We start from the raw sequence: 24,302 nt of genomic DNA on the forward strand, positions 1-24,302 counted from the left end.
CAATGTTTGTATTTGTAAAGAAAAATGCAACACAGATGTGAAGCAGTTATCAAAAAATGTTTTATACACAGAATCACAATGTACAACGTGAACTGTGCTTAAACACAGTTTAGGTTATACAATCACTTTTGGGTTGGTGAAGAAACATGCAACAAAGGTGTGAAACTGATCATTGTGAGTATCGTTTTTAAAGCAAAGAACAAACCTGCAAGCACATTTCAGTTTACATAGAAAGATGCAACACAGATGTGAAGCAGTTTTCTTAAAATGCAACAAGAGTGTGCTCAGTGATTCATAGCAAAGTCCATTTTTTGAGCAAGTTTCAGTTTATACAGTCAACGTTTGGGTTTGTAAAGAAAAATGCAACACAGATGCGAAGGCGTTGTCAGAAAGAGTGCTCATAAATATCAGTCCAGGGACACGGAACAGCCAAATGTGCTCGCGTCTTTCAGTTCATACAGTAAATATTTGTGGAAAAATTCAACACAAATGTGAAGCAGCCGTCAGAAAAAGCGAGACTAAATCCAGGTGAGAAAAGATGCTTTATGCAACTAACTAAATATCAGTTCAGTGATTTGACAAGAAAGCAAAATGTTGTTCATGTTCTGTTTGAGTTTGAAAAGAGATTGCAAGACAGGTGTGAAGCAGTTGTCAGAATGGGACTAAATATCAGTTCAGATTTGACCAGTAGCTTCGTTTGACGAGTGTCCTGAACTCTCTTACAGTATTTGAGATGGACACACGCTGCCCTCCTCTGGCTAATAAAGGTATTACAGTAGCCATCCCCAAATGGAACCGGACAATATAATAAAAACCGACCACGATGGACGGTCTTTATCTAACTCTAAACTTTTTCAAACTCAACTTTATTAATACTGTCTGCCATCAACACTATATACTATCCTTATACACCAGCTTAATATGAATCTAAAAATATACAGTCAATATTTAATTAAAAAAAAAAAAAAAAAAAGCACAGAAGTAGCAGATTTTTCTCATGTTGAAAAAAATTTAAATGATCAATTTCAAAACATTTTACACCAAATTATGAGAATTATCTAAACAATAGCAAATGTGTGAATGTGTTAAGGGAGCAATATATGGAGAAATTAGGGTTTTAACATGTTCCAACAATTATTTGTTGTTCCAATGGATTGTATGGGTTATGGTTTTTTTTAAGTTTTGAAATGTTTAGTTTTTTTTATAATTCAAGTCAAAGCTGATTTTATTCACACTACATTTGCATTTTTCAGAATTTAGTTGCAGCCATATTCCAAAATGGTATAAATTGAAAAATCCCTTAAAAATTCAACCGCATAAGAAAGGAAAAATATTTGTGAATTGCTGCTAATAATTTTTTTTATAAAAATCCACTTCTTTCTGTTTAGAAGGGATTTAGAAAAATATGGGGGGAAGAATATTTAAACAAATATTTTTTAATTATTTTTAATTCAAAATTTTAACCAAAATAAATCCAACTTCATCAATTTGGGAATACGGCCATTTTAGTGAAGCAAGGCATTATTTCGTCAGTGTAAATATACGCGCAGTGTCACAATTTCCTAAGCAAAATGTGAAATATGTCGTGTACTATAAATAATCTTGCTTCGCAAGACTGTGATGAAAGCAACATTCAGTCCATTTGGTCTTCTTGAGTCCTCCCTCAATAAATACAAACAAGTCTCGTTTGGCTCAGTGCGTTGGCTCGTTGTTTTTTTTCAAACCCCCTCCACAAGCTCCTGGGCGACGCCCGTCCCCTCAATGGCAGAGAAACTGGGCGGCGACGGGGGCGAGGCAGAGGATGAGGTGGGCGTGGACGGGGGCGAGGGGAACGATAGTGGCAGGAAGACCACGTGTTTGACAGGACAACATGGCGGGGTGGAGGACGAGGACGAGGTTGGGACGCTCGGAGAAGCATCCTGGGATTTCGGAGGGTCCGCCGATGACGGCGGCTGGGCGGCGAGCTGCAGGGTCTCCTTATCCAGGGCCGTCTTCTGGTACGACAGACGAGGAAAAAGACAAGAGTTGAAGACACCACAAGCTGCTTTCAACGCTTGAGTGCAATTCAAATCAGCCAACCAGAAAAGGACAACAATGGACAATTTAATTTCAAAAATAAAATAAAATAAGACATTTTTTTATTTTTAAAAATCTGTTAAAACAAACACGTAAATGTTAAGCAATTTACAAACTGAAAAATAATGGTTCATTTTTTGAAATTACTGCACATTTAATACTGAAAGATTTTAAAAACATTACAAATTTAGACACTTAAAATAGAAACAGTTTGAAATTTATTACACGTTTTTACTCAAGTAAAATTAGTTTGTAATGTTTCACAAAGTGTCTTTTTAAGGGTTAATAATTCACATGAACAATGATTTACCTTTAAAATAATTAAAATGTAAAAATACAATACAGATTTTAATGGCACAAATTTAATGATTTGAAATTAATAAATAGTTAAAAATTTTCATATTTTTTATTATTGTTTTGTTAGGTTTGCTGTATTAGAGAAATTTGTCATATTTTAAAATTGGACCTTTAAAATATATATTTTTTCTCGTTCTATGTGTATTTGTTTTTAATATTGTCTTTTTCTGTGGATGTTTTTTAGAGGCTGTGTTTTTCTACTGGGAACAAAATTTGTCAGCCTAAAAAAAAAACTCCATTACCGCTTCCCTTTCTCTCCACTAGATGGCGCCAGAGGTCTAATAGCGTGAGAGAAAGAGTAGAGAGGAGGGCAGCCTTTTTCATTTTTAATGTATTTTATTTCATCTTGCCTTGGCAGCACATCCACGCCTAAAGATTTCCTTTCCAAATCAATTCATACGCAGCGACGCTAAATGGCGAGCACGAGTATAAACATTGGATTGCCGTTTTCCTACCATAATGAGCGATCCGGCAGCGTTGGCGTTGCTTTGCTTGTCCGGGGAACTGAAGTGCGTCTTCAGCTTCCCCGCCACCTCGGCCTTCATGTTGTTGTCGCCGTCCACGTCGTCCTGCAAAAGCACGTCACGCCGGCGCGGCGAGCGAGCGCCAGTGAGCGAGCGAGCGGCGTCTAATGTGGGGAAACAACGTGCCGCGGCGCCAGCGAGTGCGCTAACCGTCACCCAAGGGTGCGCCTGGACGTCCCGTGCCGAGTAGCGAGCCTCCGCGTCCACCAGCAGCATCTTGCCGATCAGCTCCTGCGAATTGCATTCATAACGTCGTTTGCAAAATAAACAATAACTAAAGATGTTTGCTACTACTTTTTTTTTTTTAGACCATTGGACCGTGGTGATAAATCGGCTTTAAGAATTGTTCACCAAAAAATGAAAATGAAAATTGCAACAACAAAAATAAAATAAAATAAAAATTATAGGTGAATATTTATTATTATTTTTAAAATGTTGGATGGAGGCTGACATGTAACTTTAAAAGTTCATGTTTTTTCATTTAATAAAACAAAAACAAAAAAAAGAATAATTAAATAATATATCATAATTTTTGTACAATTGAAAGAAATCCATATAATTAAAACGTGTATATTTTTTCCACATTTGATTTAAAGTATGCAAAATATTATCTAGTATGCGGTTTAAAAATATAAGATACAAAATAAGTTCTCAATAGCCATTTAAGATCAAAACATGAAGAAAATTAAAAACAATATTTTTTCATATACAAATAATGTAAATGTCATTTTAAAAAAAATAAGCGCAATTAAAAGATTTTTCTCATGAGTTTGAGATAAAAAAAAATCAAAAATGTGAAAAACTAAAATATTTTTATCTATAAAACGCTAAACAGAATAATATAATAAAACAATTTTAAAAATAACATATTTTTCACATAGCTGACTAAAGTGTTCACGTGCATTTTTTCAATTACAAAATATATAGAAAGGAGTATTTTTATTTTTTTTTTTACCTTTTCCACCATTATTTGTAGAAAATCCCACCAACACATTTTTCCCTATCTGCTGCCAATATGAACTATTTTAATGAAATAAGACAATACCATCTAAAAAAAAAAAAAAAAAAGTCAACATTTTAATATTACATTGTTATCTTAGCCTAACCTTGGCTGAGTCCGTGATGTTGTCCCAGTAAGGACTGGGAAAGTCCAGTCGGCCCAGTAGAATTTGCTCAAACAGCTCCTCCTGCTGGTTGCTCTCACTACAACACGCAAGCAAAACATTTCATTGTATGGCTGCTAACCCTCCTTATGGTCAGCCCTCCAAATGGACGTGACGTTGGGGTCCTCATGCAGTCGGACGCACCTTCGAAAAGGAGGGAAGCCACACAGGAGGATGTACGTGATGACGCCCGCCGCCCAGATGTCCACCTTCACGCCGTAACTGCGCGGAAAATGTCAGTGGGGACAAACGCACAATGTTTAATGTCAAAATATAAAAAAAATAAAAACTCTGATTGATCAGACCTTATTTGAAGTGAAAAGCTTGAGAACCAGTAAGTACTCTATGAAAACACTTCCAGTGGCATCTATTTGTCTGCATGACTGCCTCCCGGTGGCCAAGACGGGCACAGCAGATGGAGCAGCACAACGATTTTGCCGCATTCACGCACAAATTGTTTAAACTATTTTAAGTTATTTCTTCATGTTTTTCTTTTTATAAAGTACAATATTATAGAATTATGGTTTTGCTTTAAAAAAAAAATCTAAATACAAATCCATTCATTTCAGTGGAGAAAAACAATTGTACTCTGAACGCCATCTTGTTTCTTGGCAAATGAGCACAAATGAAAGTCGAAGCATCTCACCCAGACTCCGCAATGATTTCCGGCGCCACGTACGTAGGCGTCCCACACACGGTGTACAAAGGCCCCTCCGCCAGCGTCGCCAGGCCGAAGTCCCCGAGCTTGAGCGACTTGGTGCCGTCCGGATTGTCAAACACCTGACGGGTTACGCCGCATCGATTACGACCAAATCGAGGGCCGAGGTCGGGACCAAAATGAGACTGACCAGCAGGTTTTCCGGCTTGATGTCTCTGTGGACGATGCGGATGTCATGAAGGTACTGCAGGGCGGCGGCCAGGTTGGCCACCATGACGCTGGCGTTCCTCTCCGTGTACTTGGCCGAGGACGTGATGGCGTCGAATAAGTCGCCGCCCTGCGACACAAACCGCGCGCTAACAGTTGTTTGTGTTGTGCAGATGAGACAGTTGAGCACATTTTCTCTTTTTGTTTTCTAAATGAGGGAGAGTCAGTAAAGGGGAAAAACGTATTCATTTTTTGGCCCGCAATATCAAATGGAAGAAGAAAAAAAAAAAAAAGTCATTGATTTTTCTGATTCGTAAGGGGTTGTAACTGCACATATGTACCAAAAGATGGCGCCAAAGCACCTAAAACAGAAAGGATCATTATAAGATCCTGCATGTACGCCATCATGAACCCAGGACTGTATTCAGTAGTTCAATTCTTCAACACAAACAAACCAGCTTCACATTACCCAATGAATTGTGTTAGCCAAAATAACAAAAAACACACAGATAGCAAAATAGCGCAAATTGTAACAGAAAGGTACACAACATTGCTATTAAAAGCTACACCAGGAGAGAAGTAGAAACGCACTTTGAAATTCACTTTTGACTGTGTCCAAATTGAAATGAAAGACCGCCAACAAAACAAGACTTCTCAAACAACAGACGACAAAACACTCAATGAATTCAGCTGAACAGCACCAACATTCCACTAGATGGCGCTAAAATAGCAAAAATATTACTTTGCCCTGAGCACAAAAAAACAGCAAATTTGCTGAGATTTTCAGCGAATAAACAAGCAAAAAATAAAAACACAAGTGTGCAGTCAAACCTTGACCAGCTCCATGACGAGACACAGCTGCGAGGGCGTGTCCACCTCCTCCACCAGCATGATGATATTGGGATGCTTCACCAGCCTCAGCACGGAAACCTCATTCTCGATCAGGTGCTCCTGCCAAAACACACTCGGGTTAAAGGTCGGGACCAGGAAAGAATACTAGAAAAAAAAAATAATAAAATAAAATAAAATAAATAAACCTTGCCACGACATTTTTCCTTGTCGATGATCTTCAGGGCAAACTCTTTTCCTGTGGACCTGAGCAGACACGCCGCAATTAGATGGCGGCCATTACCGTAAAAAGAAAAGCATGTGTCGAGCTCAGCGGGGAGCGAAGAGAAGGTTCATGGAGCGATAGCGCAATTAGCCGACTTAATGCAAACACTTGGCAAAGAGCTCCAAGCATTTAATTGTCCCTAAGGGGATATTCACTGTGATCTTTTGGCAACAACAAAAATAATACAATTTTGAATTTCCGCACTATTCTACAATCCCTCCAATAATAAAACCATGTCATCAAAATCGAAGCTTCAAGCTGTTTTATGCCAAAAACTTGAAGTTTACTGTTAAGACGATAGCCGTGTCGTAAAGCTAACATGTAATTCAAAAAACACCATTTACACGCTAACGGTTAGCATCAGAACCATTTAAGCTCTGGATATTTGTCGGGCTGGAAAAACAAATTGTTTGAAGTCGACTACTTGTGTTTTACAGTATTTTCAACTGTATTCATTTTTGGTGAACATACCGCTCGACACACTCTTTCACCACCGCAAAGTTGCCGTCTCCGATGACTTTCCCGATGATGTATTTCTCCAGGATGGCGGGGGAGATCTGGTCGCTATGGTTACCGTTAACTGTTGGGGGGGAATGCAAACGCAGTGTCAACACGCTAAATTAACGCCAGTCCGTATTGCTGGGAAGGAGAAGACGGAGATGAAGATATGAAGAAACGCTACGAGCAGACAAGATGAAAGATGGCGAGAAGAGAAAAGGCAGCGACTGAAAGGAGAAATGGGAAGAAGGAAACGGGAAAAGACGAGAAAGAGGAAAACAAATGAGGAGACGTGGGCGTACCCTCTGGAGCGGTTGTCTCCCCCTGGTGGTTGTTGAGCGAGCCGCTGACGTTTGAATTTGAGCTGTGATGCGACGGCAGCGTCTACGCGAGCCCAAAAGGGAACAAAACAAATCAATGCCACAATCACCATGGCAACAGCAGCCTGTCTGTCAAACTACATTTAGTGACGTCACTTGAAATAAAGTCGGCCTCTACCATGTCACTAAATCCTAAAATCCGTCAGTAATTCTTGACTTGGCTGATGAAGGGCGACGCCTTTGCCAATTGGCGGCATCACCTCGTCTAACGTCTCAATCTGGACTGTGTAGTCTGCAACCGGCAATAATCCAGCCATAAAGCAGATTAGCATTTCCATTCGGCAGGAAATACTCAAACATGACATATGCAATATTTATTTTTAATGTTTTTTTTTTAAGTAGGTCGTCCCTGTTTTTGACCGAACTCAACATATGGTGTGTTCAATATTAACTCATTCACTGCCATTGACGGCTATATATGTAAAAAATTCATTTGAACTAAACTATTTCTATTAGTTGAACATTTTATTCCACCTTTGTTTAAAAGAGTATGAAAACCTAGATTGTTTTTATTGTACATTTAGAACAGATATTATTATTTTTTTAATTCATTCACTGACATTGACGGCTATAAACGTCAAAAATTCATCTAAACTATTTCTATTATCTTAACTTTTTTTTATCCACTTTTGTTAACAAGAGTATGAAAATCTAGATTTTTTTTATTGTACATTTAGAACAGATATAAAAAGTGTGATTAATTGTGAGTTAACTAGTAAAGTCATGCGATTAATTACAATTTAAAATGTTAATCGCCTGTCGCCCCTAATTTTTAATAATTTTTTTTATGAATTTATGGCAGTAAATTAGTTAACATATATTAAGATTGTGCAACATTGCACATTCACACATTTCACATACAATCAACCACATTGACATTTGTGAATTCACCTATTTTTAGATTTATTTATTTATTTTTCCTAATTTTTGCCATTCTTATTTTCAGGGCAATAATGATTGTCAATTATTTGCAAATTTAATCTGTTCCCACTGGTAGCGTGGTGCAATGTATTTTTGTCCACTGATGCCAGACAATTGAAAGAAAAAAAAATGATAATAATGATTTAAAAATGCAAAAATGCATCTCTTACCTTGAGACCAGGGAGGCTTTGGGGGCAAGTGGGCGACGGCGTGGACGACTTGCCGGACCTGGACGTGGCCATGTGACCATTCACTGTGTGACAAAAGCAGTAACAATCATTTGATCGCATCTTTGTGGTTAGAAGATGCTAACGTTAGCAATTGTTGCGCGTCCAAAAAATCACCTGGAGATTTGGCAGGAGACTGGCTGGTGGAGTAGCGGGGTGCACGCCTCGCTAAAACACAAAATGCTGATTATAGAATAGAAGAAGATACATGACATCCTGCAAAACTGCCGTGTTGTCGTTTACCTGCACCAGGAGACTTGCTACGTTTCAAAAGTCCGGGACTCTTACTCGTCCGGTTGGGAGTGACGGAACGACTGTGAGATGACTTCAGCACTTTGCATTCTGCCGACATGAGACAAGAATAAATCAAAACTTTGTAGCAAGTCTCGGCTGCTGAGAGAGTCAACTGTATAATAGCTTGTTCAGACAAGTGTGATTTCATGTGATGCTAGGACATAAAATATCATAGAATTAATAATTTAATTAAATAATTTTTTTTAAATTAGATAACTTTTCAAAATTGTTTAGCCCTACTCTAAACTGTATTTAATTTTAAATGTCCCAAAATCGATTTTTTAAAATTTATTTTATACTGTGTGTGCCTTTATTTGGAGTGCTGTTCATGTTGTACCCGGCTTGGTCACTGAGGGGCAGTGTGGTTCCACGCGGTCTAATACACTGTTAATTTGTAGCCACATTAGAGAGTAGAAGGAAAAAGTCACGATCACGTTATTCTAATAAAAGTTGTTTTTTTTCAGCATGGAGCCGTTCTCTTTTGAGTGCCGCGAGTAGCGCGCTAATTAGCATTAGCGAGTCCGACTGGAGTAGATCATTACAATTCCTTGCACATCTATAGATTGAAGCAAAAATCTGTGTCAATCAAATCATTTTGAATCAAAAAATCATTCTTAAGCAAAAATCGATTCAAAGATTCCCACCCCTAGCATTTAACGTTTACATAACTGAATAGCGCATTGTCTTGGATCGGATTGGAATGTGTGTGTGTCTTCCGTTGTTAGTTCTGCTGTCAAAAATGCAGGGGGGGAAAAAATGGTGCAACAGGATGTCAACACTTTGAACTGAAATAAAATCATTCCTTCCCTGGATGCTGCCTCATATTGACCTCACTTCCTGTTCCTGTAACTCTCGCCAGCCAATCAATGAATGAAGGCAAATCAATACCTAACAGTGTTCGTCAAAAGAGCCTTACCAAAACAAAACGACAACACATAAACAAAGAAAGGAAACACAACGGCATACATGCACACCCACGACATGCTCCGTGGGCCACGATACAAAATAGGAAGAGCACAAGAGAAGTGACGGCGGCGGCGTGGACAACACCTGCAATAACACAACACTAAAGCTACAACGACACGGACGGACGACGTGTATGCATTTAGTCGGGGAGGGCCTACCGGTCACGAAGGCTGTGGTAGCCTTACCGCTGAGATCCAACGCAAAGTCGTCATGGGCGTAGCGGAACTTCTCCGGGCCGCACGCGATGAACACGTCGTCGTCGCCGAAGAAGTCCTGCAGGCACGTGAGCTGGGACAAAAAATAATAATAATAATAAATAGGAGAAGAATAACACTAAGAATAGATGGCGAATCCTCAAAATGGTAATCCAACATTAATGTTGTGCTCCGCCTATTTGACAAAAAATCTTAAAATATTCAGCATTGGCAACATGCAACATGCGTGCAGAATTTCGGTGTGGATAGGTTTCACAAGAGAGGCGTGGCAATTTTTTTTTATTTCATGGAAACAGCCATCAAAATGGCTGCCTCAATCCAAAATGGGTAACTTCCTGCTCAATTTGGGGCATGGGTCCCTAATTTTTTTTTGTGCATCTTGTTTAGATAAAGATGTCATCCAATTTCATATCGATCAGTGAAACCGGTTCCTGGGGCTATTTTATTGATTTATTTTTAACTTTCTTGGCTCTTATTTCATGGAATTTACCCCTAAAATGGCTAAAAACTAAATGGACGACTTCGATTAATTATTTGGTAGCTCCGTTGTCGCCCGATTATTATAGCTAGCGAAAACAAAATGTTAATGAAAAAATACTTTGAGAAAAACAAGAATGAACTAAAACAAAACAAAATATATATATTTTTTAATTAAAACCAACTAGAATTATAACGAAAAAAGCCATTTGTTTTCATCTTTGTCAATTAATATCATACATGAGCAATTGGCGCTCATATTATATGCATTTATTCCGGCATTGCTGTACAACCATACAGAAGGAAGGTCAAACAGTTGTTTGAAAATTGTAATTTACTTTATTACACTAACCTCGGTGACGCCCCTCCCCCAATCTTGCACTCAACAAATATTCCATATATTAAAAGAAAAACTCAAACTAATAAAAAACAAATAAAAAAAAAAGCATTACATAATACTAATTTTAAAAAAACAAGCTTGCTTTAAAATGAAAACTGAATTTAAAAAACAAAGGTCAAAATGAAATTGCATTAAAAAAAAAACATCCCAAACTACTGTAACCCTGGTGAGACCAGTAACCATTTTTGAATGTGACCACAGACAACATATGCCAAGCATCCATATCTGTCCTTTTTGCTCCTGTTGTGCACGCAACAGTGTTAACTGATCCACCCCCACATGTTGGTAACCATGCCATCTTAATAATAGGATGTTGGTGTGTGGAGGTGTCCTGAAAAAGGAAATTCCTCTTAGAAAGCGGCAGCGGGAGTGCGGAGACTAAAACCGCTCATGTGGGCAGCGTACGCATTCATCGATGCTACTCAACGGAACAAAACTCCAAGTAGTGCATTCTTCAGCTCAAAATAGTCCACAATATGTTATAATCAAGTCTGGAGGATGCAGTGCGTTTACTTAAAGTCTACTCGTATGATCTGCGTTTAAACACACACAGCAAACAATGACATGTTTGACATTCTTGGGCCGTGTGGCGTGATTTTGCGTTGGAATTCGCCAGCTGAGCGCCGCGCCGAGGCAAACAAATGGTCAAAATTGCCATGGCAACAAATAGGCTCAGTGTGGGTATTACGACATCATATACGTCAAATTGAAGGAATACGCTGAAAATACAACGTGGGACGACACTGACAAAGGGTTATCTTCAGTGGTTGCGGAAAACGTTATCGGCTAAGGTTCACTGAACCCGTGAATCCGGGCTCATCGACATGGTGCCCCGCAGGCAGCGAACACGAGTGCTCTAAAAACAGTTCACCCATGATGGGACATTGTGGTAATCATTGAGTTATGGGAATAAAGTGTTGCATTTTAATATTGATCTGTGAGAAATCATTACGGTGACCTACACAAATGTCATGAATAATATCATAATTAAAAGGTCATTTGAGCAAAATTTGTTATATCGGGAAATGTGTACTCCGCCGCGTTGAGAGGAACCAGTTGAGGTGGCTCGGGCACCTGGTTCGGATGCCTCTTGAACGCCTCCCTGGAGAGGTGTTCCGGGCGTGTCCCACCGGCGGGAGGCCCCGGGGACGACCCAGGACCCGCTGGAGAGACTGGGGAGAGGGAAGTCTGGGCTTCCCTGCTAAAGCTGCTGCCCCCGCGACCCGACAACGGATAAGCGGTAGATGATGGATGGGAAATGCGTGTCAAACTGGTAGCCTTGTGCATTAATCGGTACCAAGGATGTAGAGACCACAACGACCATTGCCAAATGGGGTCTAAAATCCCCTAAAATCACTTCACCATAGCCAAAGAATTCCTAAAATCATGAAGAGTTTTAGATACGGTTCTTGAACTTTATCACCAAGAAAAAGAATTTTCTGAAATGTTCTGGTAATTCTGCCCACAAGGCCACGCTGAATGCGTTCCTTCTAATCGAACTGAACCACCTCCACGTTTACAATCCAACAGAAAACTACCGAAGACGACTTCAGCCATCTTGTGCTAGTTAGTGTTCCAAATGAGCTGTAGATATATATGGGTCAATGTTCCCTGAAGGGTTGAAGACGACTGGTGTGGAAACGTAGCCGGCGCAATTCATCTCGGAGGCGACAATTTTCATTTTCACTCCCTCCACGCCGATTAAACCCAACATGCACCCAAACACAAAGATTGAGGACACGACTGATCGATTGCACATGGGTGGGCAAACTTAAACGGCTAAAAGGGAACGAGACCCCACGTCTCCGGTTATTAGTGTCAGTGACCAAAGAAAAGACGAGGGCATCACTGCACGTACTGGATGGACAAGACAGTTGGAGGTTGGAAAGGGATCAAAAGGAGGCCATCTTTGTCAGCGAGCATTAACCATCACGCCACCAGGAAGGTGGGCCGGAACCTTGCGTGGAAACACGCCTTGTGGCTCGGCGCCACCCGAATTGCCACGCGTGCATGGTAACAAATCAGGGTTAGCGCTTTTCGACTTGAAGGCCACTTTATGGCCTCATTTCCACAAAGTGGTACGGTTCACTTCATCGGGCTTGTGTTTGATTTCTGACTTTTGAAAAATTTGTATCTGAACATCAACAAAGTACACCAAAGCAAGACAGTAAAGAAACAGCGAGGCCGATATTCATGCCCAAACTCAAAATCAGAAGCAGTGACCTTCTTTTACAACTTAATTCTAACAATTGCTCCATGAAATGATACAAATTTCTTCCCGACACTCTTTATTTCCTTGCATTCTTCTTTTTTTTTTGCTGCACTGCTTGGATGTTTGATTTGTTGTCAAATCAGATTTAAGACACTATGTGCTGCCATTTAATCGAATCTGCCCACAGCCTCCTGAATCAGTAGTTAGGGCTGGACGATGCAACTTGAACGATATTCGCGATGAGATTGGCCCTTTAAAGTGTACCTCTGGAGCCCCATTTCAAGGTATTCATGGGGAAATGGAGCATGTATTGTAAAGTTTGATAAATATCTGGCGTTCACATTTTTTGGTCTCGTCTTGAATTTGCCCAAAATAATGCCACTGGTTAATTTTAATGCTTGTCGCCATGTTTGGTGCGGATGCCAGATCGCTTGCCGATTATTTATGTATTATTATTATTTATTTAAAGTAAGCGGAAAGCATTTAACCTCACCCGGCCAACAGGCTTCCGGCTTTCAGACAGCGTGAGAATAAATTAAACGTACGGCATCTCGCCAGTCACGGATTGAGGGACCTTCCGTATGTGTTGACTCCGAAGAGTTGCGAGAGTGACTGGAATTCGTAAAAAAAAAATGCTGCGTTTAATTGGGGTCGATGGCTGAACTGAGACGGCTTTCAACGTGGTGACGTCACGGCTTCGCTCGTTCGGATGCAGTTTTTCATGCTCAACCATATATATTTCTTAGGGGTGGGAATCTTTGAATGTCTCACGATTCGATTCGGATTTTTGGGCCCGTGATTCAATTCGGAATCGATTTTCGATTGAGAACGATTTTTTATTCAAAATGCTTTGATTGACAATTATTTTTTTTCCCAATCTATAGATGTGCAAGGAATTGTAATGATCTACTCCAGTCTGACTCGCTAATGCTAATTAGCGCGCTACTCGATGCACTTTTATCACTTAAAAAATGGCTCCACGCTGAAAAAAAAAACTTTTATTGGAATAACTTGATCGTGACTTTTTACTTCTACTCTCTAATGTGGCTACAAATTAACAGTGTATTAGACCGCGTGGAACCACACTGCCCCTCAGTGGCCAAACCGGGTACAACATGAACAGCGCTCCAAATAAAGGCACAGACAGACAAAGGGAAGACAGTATAAAATAATTTAAATAAAATCGATTTTGGGACATTTAAATCGATTCTGAATCGTACTAAATGAGAATCACGATTCTTATGAGAATCGATTTTTTGGCACACCCCTAGTATTTCTCCTTCGGACCACTACAGGTACACTTTAACCAATTAGATTTCAGTTTCAACGCAGAAGCCCTGCTGGCCCACACTATAATGTTGAAATTCTTCCGTCATCTCTCTTTTAAACTCGTTTCTTTCTTCTTCTTTTTTTGGTCATTAAGAAGTTGTTATTGATTCTAAACTGTGCGGTATACAGTGCTGTGGTTTTGTGTATTTGAGTAGAGTAGATCAAATAGGCAGAAGCTACACCAAAAGTTTCCAGAAGATCTGCTACTAATTGACATTCCTTGTCCTTTAAGTTTGGCAAGCTGCAAATAAAAAGTCTTCACTTTTGACTTTCAAACCTGCTGAGAGGCAGTTGTCAAACAACGGTAATAATACAGCGAGTGGTGGGGGTTCCGCTTCACCGACATGATGCCAACTGGGCCTGAAAAGAGCGTTTGAGAGGCTGTTGACATCACACAAAAAGCACACAATAGATGCCGTCCCCGTTCTTGACCCCCACCCTTCACGCTTTGTACACGCCCCGTCATCCTTACCCCTTCAAAACAAAAACGTCTCTTTGTCGTCTGTTAGATCTTCTGTGTGTAAACTGTTATGTCAACACTTTTGGCTGCCAAACTTTTGGTGGCGGCAAAAAATGATGAATAACTTCCAACCGGATCGTACCGTGCGCTCAGGGCTATGGGTGGCAAATGAATGATCATGCAAATTTCCCGGCCGTTGGCTTGAATGCTGGCGCTTTAATCCACACTTGGCCCTGAAAACTATCAGATGGCGGCCCCCGTGCGACGCTAACCTCGCTAATCTGTCTGAGGCTGCCAGTGTGGCCCCTCGATGTCAAAAGTGGAAAAAACGATCAAAAGTGAAACCTTTCGTGGTGGGCAAGGGGAAGACAAAGGCTGCTTTTGAGTATCGGGGCCAAGAAGGCAGCGTTGTTTACAAGCGAGACATGCGAGACGATGCCGTAGTCGATCAATGTCAAGCTAAGCTAAATCTGCCATCTCTTGAACTGCTGAGCGCGAGAACATTGACATTTTTTTTTTTACTGTTGCTGAGTTCATCACGCTTTCAGAACCAACATGAGGTTTCTTCACACGCAAGTGAAGTTGAAATGGCAATATTTGATGGTGTAGGAAACGATCACGAGTTAGGGTGTGGAATGCGGCCCTCCGTTTGGGACCCAATTGGAAGACTTGGTCATAGTATGAGCGCAGAAATTAACCAAAATTCTGGAGTGGCAGGATATTTTTCTACTTTTGCAGGTGACATTTTAATGAAATCTTCCCGACTTCAAACCAAAATGGCCAACTTTTTTTTTCTTTTTTTTTTAAAATCAAGCCTACTAAATCCATACCAAATAAACTAACCCAAGCAGGTGAACAAAATGAACACTAGATGGGCGACTGAACTTTTGACCACCAAACAGCATCTGTGTGAGTTGATACAATCTACTACTGAGTGCAAAAAGGGAGAGACGCTCTTAAATAGCAGATGTTCCAATTATCTGTGCTCGGGCTCATTTCCTCTCCCATTCCTGTTTGCCAAGTTGTTTATCTTCTGAGTTGGAGATACTGACAACTTACAGATAGAAACGGACTTTTGGAGTGTTGAAAGAGTCCAGTGCGAAAAAGGCGGAATTTAACCCAAATATAAATTAAGAATTACCTCAAAATGAAGCTATTAACCGTATGAATGAGCATGACGTGACCGTGAACCCCCTCATTGGATTGGAGTTGACCGTCTATGGACGGGCTCTTCTCTATGCAGTTTAAGTACACCGATGTAGAAATGAGGTTGTTGGCTTATAAGTGGCAAAAACCATCATTAACATTCAGTCCAAAGAGCACAAGTCAAGACAGAGCAGCATTGTGAGCGCACGCGCACGTGCACGCGCACGACACCTGACAGCTGAGCTTGTGCGCTCTCGTCCAGCTTATTGGTCTAATTATCCGGTGGTGGCATAGAGCCCCAGTAGATAGCGAAGGGGGGGGGGGGGGGGGGGCATGTGGGCACGTGTGTGGCACCCTGCTACTGTTTATGTGTGTATGTGCGTGCGTGATTGTAGTGGGTGGGGCGGCAATGGCGTCTGCAGGCCGGGTGGCTGCGGGGACCCTTTTTTTTTTAGGAGGAGGAGCAGATGGCAGGCTGCAGCTGGGGGTGTCGGCCCTCAGAGGGTATGTTGTGTGGGGTGTGTTTATTGAGTGACTGAGTGAGCAAGTGAAGGTCTTTTGAGGAAATTAAAAAAAAAGCAACCTTTGGGGTTTGGACTCAATCATCAAAGGTTCTGGTTCATTAGTTGAGCAGTTTTTGTTTCCTTAAAATCAGTTCATTAAAACATCTTTGTTGATTTTTTTTTTAAAGTTTTATTAATTTCTCTCATTAAATGACTGTTCAAAAGATTTGCTGTATATAAAACAAAGTGATGTAAGAATTTGACATCATGTACTCGAGTATTTGCAAATCGAAGGCCATGAAAAGCACAATGCAAGACTTGGCCAAGACAAGATCGAGGAGGCATTCATGCAAAAGACAGCCGATTAACTTGTTGGTGCAACTTAACTCATTCACTGCCATAAATTCATTAAAATAAAGATGATTAAAAAAAATGTGGGGGTGACAGGCGATTACAATTTTTTATCGTAATTTATTGCACTAGTTAACTCACGATTAATCACAAATTTTATGTCGGTTCTAAATGTACAATAAAAAAATTCTAGGTTTTCATACTCTTGTTAACAAAAGTGGGAAAAAATATTGAACTAATAGAAATAGCTTAATTGAATTTTTGACGTTTATGGCAGTGAATGAATAAAAAAAAAAAAAGATTATTAAAAAATCGGGGGCGTCAAGCAATTACATTTTTTAATCGTAATTAATCGCATGACTTTACTAGTTAACTCACGATTAATGACAAATTTTATATCTGTTCTAAATGTACAATAAAAAAATCTAGGTTTTCATACTCGTGTTAACAAAAGTGGAAAAAAAGTTAAACTGATAGAAATATTTTTTTACGTTTAAAGCCGTCAATGGCAGTGAATGAGTTAAAAATCACAAAAAACGCAAAATAAGTCACTGTCAACAACAATGACACTATAAAAAACTGACATTGGTATTTTATTTTAACTGTTAGGAAGCCCAATGCCGTAGTGGTTTGTAAGTCTGCCACAGTTGAGAAATTCTAGGTTTGAATCTTTGCCAAACTTCTGATGATTGCGGCCAAATAGTACTTGCACTACAAAATTCCCTGGTTCAGTACGTATTTAATGGTTTGGAGTTCCCACACTATAAGAATCTAACTTTATGGTTATGCAATGGCTGTGATGTAATACTGTGACGGGTGGGACACCAATATTTCTTTTTTCAGGAATGGGTGGGTGGGGTGGTCCCATGTGTTTAAGCACTCACCTCATGAGACTTTAATTACGAGTCGTAGATGGATAGATTACAACAAAGACAGCGAATTAACAAGGCGGACGAAGCATAACGAGGTGGGCGGGAATTTAACTCGCGCCCATGACAGAGGGCTCAAACGTGTGTGTATTCATTAGTGCCTTGTTGACGTGTCTGTGGCGTGTAATTGCGTGTGCGCCGGGTTAAACGTGTTATAATTACCAAGACTGCTGACGCAGATGAAGCCGATAAATCACTGTGCTTTTTAACAAGCTAAATTTACGTCCATCTGCTTACTTGACTGCGCAAAAGGGAGTGCACTACTTGGTTGCGACCAACAGAGGCGCTGTGGAGTAAGTCTAGCTTACAGTCTGACGAAGAACAATGTGGGCAGTTGACCTACATTCAGGCTAGGAAGGCCACTCAACTATAAATGCAACATCATTTTACTCCACACTGGCAGAGAAAGAGGATTTCAGAACATTCTGAGACATTTGACAAGAATTTGAATGGCATTGGATAACTTAGAAATCTGGGGTGAAGCGTCACCAAAAATGAAGCCAATGTAGGCAAAATTTAAGACCACTGGTTGAAAATAATAGATTTAAAAGTGTGAAGGTTCAAATTGAACTGACCAAAGCTCCCTGGGTTTTTTCTATGCCAAATCACCCCCAAAAATTATCTGAAAATTTTAACCAAGCAGATTTTTATTTTAATGAAACTTGATAAATATCAAATTTTAGGTCAATCGGAGCATGGGTTTGCGAGCTACGGCCTGCCGTATTTTGATATGTTCAGCAAAAAGGGGCGTGGCCATCCTCCATTAAACCTTGCATCTCAGGAACTACACAGTCAATCTTCACAAAAGACGTTTTGTTGGAAAGGGAATTCAACAAGGATTCCAAATCTAAAATACTGGTGCAAATTTTAGGAACCTCGTGGATCACGTGACCTCAGCAAAAGGTTTCAATAAACGTAATCCCTCACACGTTCTCTTAAACATATAAGAGTCTCACCTGCTTGCCTTGCAGCGTGTACAGCCTCTTCACGGCACCCGAGTCGAGCTTGATGGCGTCCGTGATGTCGGTGAGCACCTGCTCAAAGGAGTGCGCCGTCTTCCTGTTGAGCAGGACGCGCACGGCCTTGCGCGGCTTGACGCCGCTGCGGACCACCGTCACCAATTTGGGCTTGATGAAGTCTTTGGGCTCGCGTTGATGCTCGTCCCTGGGCGAGACCAGCGACGACAGCGAGCGCGACGTGCCAGTCTTGCTGCCCACGGCCCAGTTGGGGTTGACGTTCTTGGCGTAGTCCACGCGGCGGAAGGGCTCGTTGGAGGCGCACACGTAGCTTTCTCCTGGAAAGACAGTTGGACTCGGTCATTAAACATACAAAACAAAAAGATCCTGAAATCAGGAGATCACCCAAGCACTAACATCTACCTCAATAGAAGGCTAACTATCGAACCACGTCAACAGAGCCTGTTCAATATCGGCCTCGTCTCCGCACTGCTGAGCTGCTGCGCTGGCCTTCATCCAACGCAGGATTTATCTGCCAGCATTCCAGTTTGGGAGTGGACACGCAAATACCCCCCCCCCCAGAGCTCGGACAAAGCGCGGCACTGGCGATGGTTTCGGTCTGATGCGGCGGCTTGACCTGATCCGCAAAGCACATCTGATCAATCCATCACTGATCAGGTGATGTGCATGTGAAAAGCCGTTTATGAGCGGCGCGCAGCGTAATCCTTTAAAAAGCCAGAGAGAGAAATCCAGACTCTGACATTTCCTAATGTGTGTCAAGAGGAAACGAAGAGAGCTTCTGGGTGTCAGGAAGCCATTTTGACAAGGTCTCCCTTGATACTTGGCTTTATTCAGCTTGCTAATTATATATAGCGAGGCCACAGAAGGAGGCCGGGGACTGTCATTTAACTATTGGGGAGGTTTTGGATCGTCCCGCAACATTTGTGACAGGTCTGTTCCCCTGGGGGTGACGGGATCTCAGGTGCAGCAAAGGGAGTTGCCGCCCACCTCGAACCTCCCATCACGGCAGAATTCTGTCCTCGTGTGGACGACAGATGCGGTCAAAAGGCAGGCCAGGAGACGGGACCCACAAAGCCGTTTTTTTAAAATGAGGTTCTTCCAAAACAAAGTGAATGGAAAATCAAACATTTTTAAGGATGCGGTCCAGGAGTTGATCATCAAAAAAAGGGCGTCAGCCAGAGGTTTGATGCTTGCATAGACTCCAAAAGGTGTCGTCACACGCGGACCCTTTTCGGATGCTTGTTATGGCCCAGGAAATTTCCTTTCCGAACCTATCCAAGCATGATGACCGTCCTGAAAAATAATTGGAGGAATGGTCGTTCGAATTCTAAAAATGCTTCGTAACGGTGCCAGGATACAACCTTTAAGCCTCTTTTACTTCCGGTCAACCTTTACAAAAATGTGTTACAGAATGGTCAATAACAAAATCAACGATCCGTCAAAAAAAATCTTTGAATCATTAGAGAAACACTTTACATTGGTAGAATCCGAATTATTTCAAAAGATACTTCTTTCATTTTATTAAGCAAATGCTTTATTTATTTTTATTTTTATTTATTTATTTCCTTCTTTTTTTTTTCAAAATCGTGGCGGGTCCGGGACCAGTCCAACCCCTTTTTTGAAAAAAAAAGCAAAAAAAAAAAGCAAATGCTTTATGATAACCAATCACTGATCCGATCAGAAGATGCACCAATCGATCCAATCTGTTTAAACAAGTTTTTTTTATTTACTGTGCAGTCAAGCCCCACTATTCACAGGAAATTGAGACCAGCCCAACAATTTGAACAATAGCCACAATTTGACGCTCATTGAAATGTATTGGGTAAAATATTTACAATTAAACCTAAAATGTCTCCCCAGAACTCTAATAAACATTATTCATCATAAAATGCAAAATATCTGCCAATCCGATCCAGCCAATCAAATCTGTGTTAAGTCTAGAAAAAAATGTCATATTTGATTCAAACAGACTAAATAGTGGCACAACTGGTTTGCTGAAGTCAGCAGAGAAATTGCCTTAAAAAGGTGCCAAACTATTTTTTTCAATCACAATTTACAATTGCCTTCGCCAACGTACACAAAAGATAAAGATTTACAACACGTAACCCACTTATCTTGTCTCACTCTTGTTGAAATCACTCCATATCAGGCGGGTGGTTCTGCCTCAAGCAAATGCTGAGTTGGGCTTTCGTTACCATGACAACCAGCCAGAAAGCTCGGCGAGCATTATGACGAAGCGAGGGGCTACTCAATATTGTCAATCGAGCAACTTTTTTTTAAATGATATTGGAGACTTCCACCAGTGCAGGAGACGTTCGCCCCTCTGCATCCATTCCAGACTGCTAATGAATCAAAGCTAACATTATCATTGAACTATTCAACGGCGCAAGAATGATGACTCATGCGGCGAGAAAAGATGACAAGCGGTTGGTAGTCGGCCTATCTGAACTCCTTTGTAAACCTTTAAAGCTCCTTCTTTTATTGCAGTCCAGAGGTTTCACTACTTTAATCCCGGCCATAAAAGTGAGTTGAGTCTGTAAAGTCAGCTAAAACTTTGTTATCGGGAAAGCGCTGAACTTATGAGTGTTTAAATGCGCTGGGGAAATAACATTTTATAGTCAAACAAATTACATCGCAAACAGAATTACGACCAATTTGCTGTAAGCGCCCATGACTGGGCCCTCGCACCAAAAAGCCCTCAAAATGATCAGCAAATGTTGATACTTTATATTGGATCAGATGGGGGGGGGGGGGCTTTGCAATTTAGCGTTGCCCATTTCACCATTTTCACTGATTGACACAGAATTCAGTGGACATGTCTACGAGCTTATTGCACGTCTAAAAGATACATACCTCATATTAAAAAGGAACATTTTGCCATTATGGAGGCAAATTCCACAAAAATGTGGCCAAGAAAGTTTTTTTTTTTTTTTAAACACCAGTTTCACCTATCTACTAAGTAGGTAATATTGCATTTGTGGAATATGAGTTAAGTAGCAAAAATCCACTTGTTTTTATCCATCCCAGGGAGCGGCCATTTTGCCACTTGCTGTCGACTGAAAATAACATCACAGTAACTCGCGGCTTAGGTAATGACCAATCACAGCTCAACTTGTGAACGTCACACACATGACCAAACTCAGACAACAGGTGAGCTGTGATTGGCCGTTTCAGAGTGCTGAGCAACTGTGATGCCATTTTCAGTCAACGGCAAGTGGCAAAATGGCTGCCCCTTGAGATAGATGGGTAGATTTGGCTGCTTAACTGATATTCCACAAATGCAATATTAATTAGAATGCTGTGTTTTAACGAGTGTGGGTGCATACAACATACTGCAATGAGAAATTTTGGCTTGACTTCCTCTTTTACAAGACTCCAAAAAGTCTCAAGGACGTATATCCCAAGTCGGCCAATTTTGGCTTGAATCAGCCATTTTCAGGGCCAAATCCACAAAACCGGGGCATGAAAAGTTAGAAGACAAAAAAAATCAGTCCGCCATACCAGTTTCACCAATCTTGTGGACATAATAAGACTCTCCAAAAAAAAAAAATTCCAGGCTGTATGACTCAAATACAATAGGAAGTTGGCCATTTAGGTTTTGAAGTAGCTTTCTGTTGCCATGGATTCCATGAAATGGGGGCGTGGGAAGTTAGAAAAAAATAACAATCATCAACATGAAATACATTTGACAAGAAGAGGCCTAAAAAAGTATCTAGGCCCCATTCTTGAATTTGAAGTGCAAGTGGGTGAGCTAGGTTTGAAGACGATTTTGGGCCAATTCCAGGACGTACTATGACACCGTGAATAAAAAAATAGAAATAAAGGCATTTAACTTTGTCATTTGTCATCCATATCACCTTACCCTCCACCAAGTCGTCCAGACTGCTGATCTTCCTGCCCCCGTCCAGGGCGTACAGGGTCCGGACCCCCTGCGGCAGGTTGACGTTGTCCGACAGCGAACGCGTCAACTCCATGAGCAGCGCGTCCATGGAGCGAAATCGGTCGGAGGACACCGCGTACACCAGCCCCTTGAAGTACTTGTCTCCATTTCGATAGAAGCGCACTTTCCTGGCCTTCTTCTCAGACGTGAGCGACTGCAGGGTCCGAGTCCGGTAGAAGCTGCAGTGCGCGCTGTGCGCCGGGCTGGCCGTCAGCCCCGCGCCCCGGGACGAGCCTCCGCCCCCGGCGTGGGAGCCCCAAGTCCTCGGCGTCCGGTGCGGATTGCTCTCGCGCTCCTCGAAGTGCTCGAATTCGATGCTCCTGCTCAGCGACATGTCGTCTTCTTCGGCTTGCAGTGTTTTGAACGGAAAAACGACTTTCTTTTAGGGCACAGAGTGGAATCGTTTGGAGAGCCACAACTTGCTACAAAACGAGTCCAAACGCGTCTAAAGTTATTTGTGTGGACTTTACAGTTGTCCTGAAGATGATGAACTTGGTCAAAGGGAACTTTGACGAGCTCGAAAAGGGCTCCATCCGCTCGCTCTAGTTCCTCTGCGGGCAGCGAGCGTCAAATGTGTCAATTCAATGGATGGATTGGATGGAGCGCGAGGGCGGGAGGGAGGGAAACCCGGAAGCGCAACGGCTCACACGTCTCCGGGTCCTAGCGTCCGTTAAATTTCTGTGCTTTGTCACTGAAAGTACTGTACACACGTTTGAGTACAGTGGCCGTTCTATGGTGGGCAGGCGAGATCAAACCATCTTAATTCTGTGACAGATATACAGTATAAGCAACTCCCAAGTAAGATTAAACATGCTTACTTGAAATACTGTGACGACGTAGTGGCATTAGATTAAGACAGTTAATCAACAATATAACATGAATGAACGATTACAGTGAAGCAATATAACCAATGCCTCTGACAAAACTGTTTTTTCTCTCTCCTTTTTTTCATTTCATGTTGGAGTAAGGGCGGATGCTACAACTAAAGGCAATTGAAGAAAAACAACAACATTGTGATGTTCTGCATCACAACATTTATAGCTAATTCTAATTTCCAAAGCCCGTCCCTTGAAAGGATTTTAGACAAAACATTAATATAAATCATGAAAACATAATCACGTTAGAAGTACTAATTATTATTACAACAAAAGGGCACAGACACATGCACTATTTTCTAGAACAACCTTTTATTCTCATAATTTCTTGTACAATTACATTGTTTTAAACAAAAAAAAACTTTGATAAAAGCATATGCCTTTATCATTATATCAAAACATTACAGTATTCTTGTATTATGTTTTACGTTCGCAAAATACAATTTAATTTGGTACGTTTACTTTTTCTTGAAAATTCAACAGCAATGTGTACAAATATGTAACACAACTTTATATTGGAAAAATTGTGGTTTTGTGCCAAAAATAAATTTGTTATTTTGCTCTTCTTACTGCAATTTGTTTATCTTAAAAAAAAAAAATCATCCTTGTGAATTGTTTTATTCTTGGGAAATGTAACTTTCTTTTCTCAAAGCAACACAAGTTTATTCTCATAACAATATGACTATTTCCGTAACAATGTTGCTTTTCATCATAAAATATCTATAATGCATATATTATTTTTTTTCTTGAAAATTGAACTTTAAGGACAGATAAGAAAACAAATACAAGAACAAGTAACAAATAACCATACAGCATGATAATAGTAATTGAGAAAACATTTATGTCAGTGAAGTAAGTTATTGCTACACCACCCATGTACTTCCAAGGACGCCCCCGGGATTCTTCCCGTCCGAAGCCAGCTGTTTCGGATGTGCTGCGTGAGGTGACCGCAAGAGAGGAAGTGAGTGCGCCGAAAGAAAATTGGAGCACTTTTCCTGCAGCCAGGCAACAGGATATCCTGTACAGCAAGATGACAAGCGCCCCAATCTCCTCTTTAAACAACAAAAAGGTCGGAGGGGAAATCTTCAATGTCGCTACGGGGT

General features: G+C 40.9%; 1 protein-coding gene across 6 annotated transcripts; it reads right to left on the reverse strand.

Moving 5' to 3' along the window:
• Positions 1 to 38: 38 nt before the first annotated feature.
• Positions 39 to 22,893, reverse strand: dclk2a (doublecortin-like kinase 2a). Of its 6 annotated transcripts, none has more exons than XM_086083299.1 (17): positions 22,247 to 22,893; positions 18,364 to 18,701; positions 9,571 to 9,673; positions 8,369 to 8,467; positions 8,243 to 8,293; positions 8,069 to 8,151; positions 6,900 to 6,981; positions 6,571 to 6,679; positions 6,023 to 6,080; positions 5,817 to 5,936; positions 4,969 to 5,115; positions 4,767 to 4,900; positions 4,265 to 4,342; positions 4,064 to 4,160; positions 3,108 to 3,188; positions 2,889 to 3,002; positions 39 to 1,994 (listed from the first exon to the last, which is right to left on the reverse strand). In XM_086083299.1, exons 1-17 carry the CDS (start codon positions 22,656 to 22,658, stop codon positions 1,719 to 1,721), a joined length of 2,382 nt encoding a protein of 793 aa, XP_085939425.1. In that variant the 5' UTR covers positions 22,659 to 22,893; the 3' UTR covers positions 39 to 1,718. The 6 variants fall into 6 exon arrangements, with proteins under 6 accessions (XP_085939425.1, XP_085939424.1, XP_085939423.1 ...); XM_086083298.1 differs by having other exon boundaries at positions 39 to 1,991; positions 9,544 to 9,673; XM_086083297.1 differs by having other exon boundaries at positions 9,544 to 9,673.
• Between the last annotated feature and the right edge of the window lie 1,409 nt (positions 22,894 to 24,302).

This window comes from Leptonotus elevatus, chromosome 8, assembly GCF_054856555.1.
Source record: "Leptonotus elevatus isolate MCC_2025b chromosome 8, RoL_Lele_1.0, whole genome shotgun sequence".
Classification (NCBI taxonomy): domain Eukaryota; kingdom Metazoa; phylum Chordata; class Actinopteri; order Syngnathiformes; family Syngnathidae; genus Leptonotus; species Leptonotus elevatus.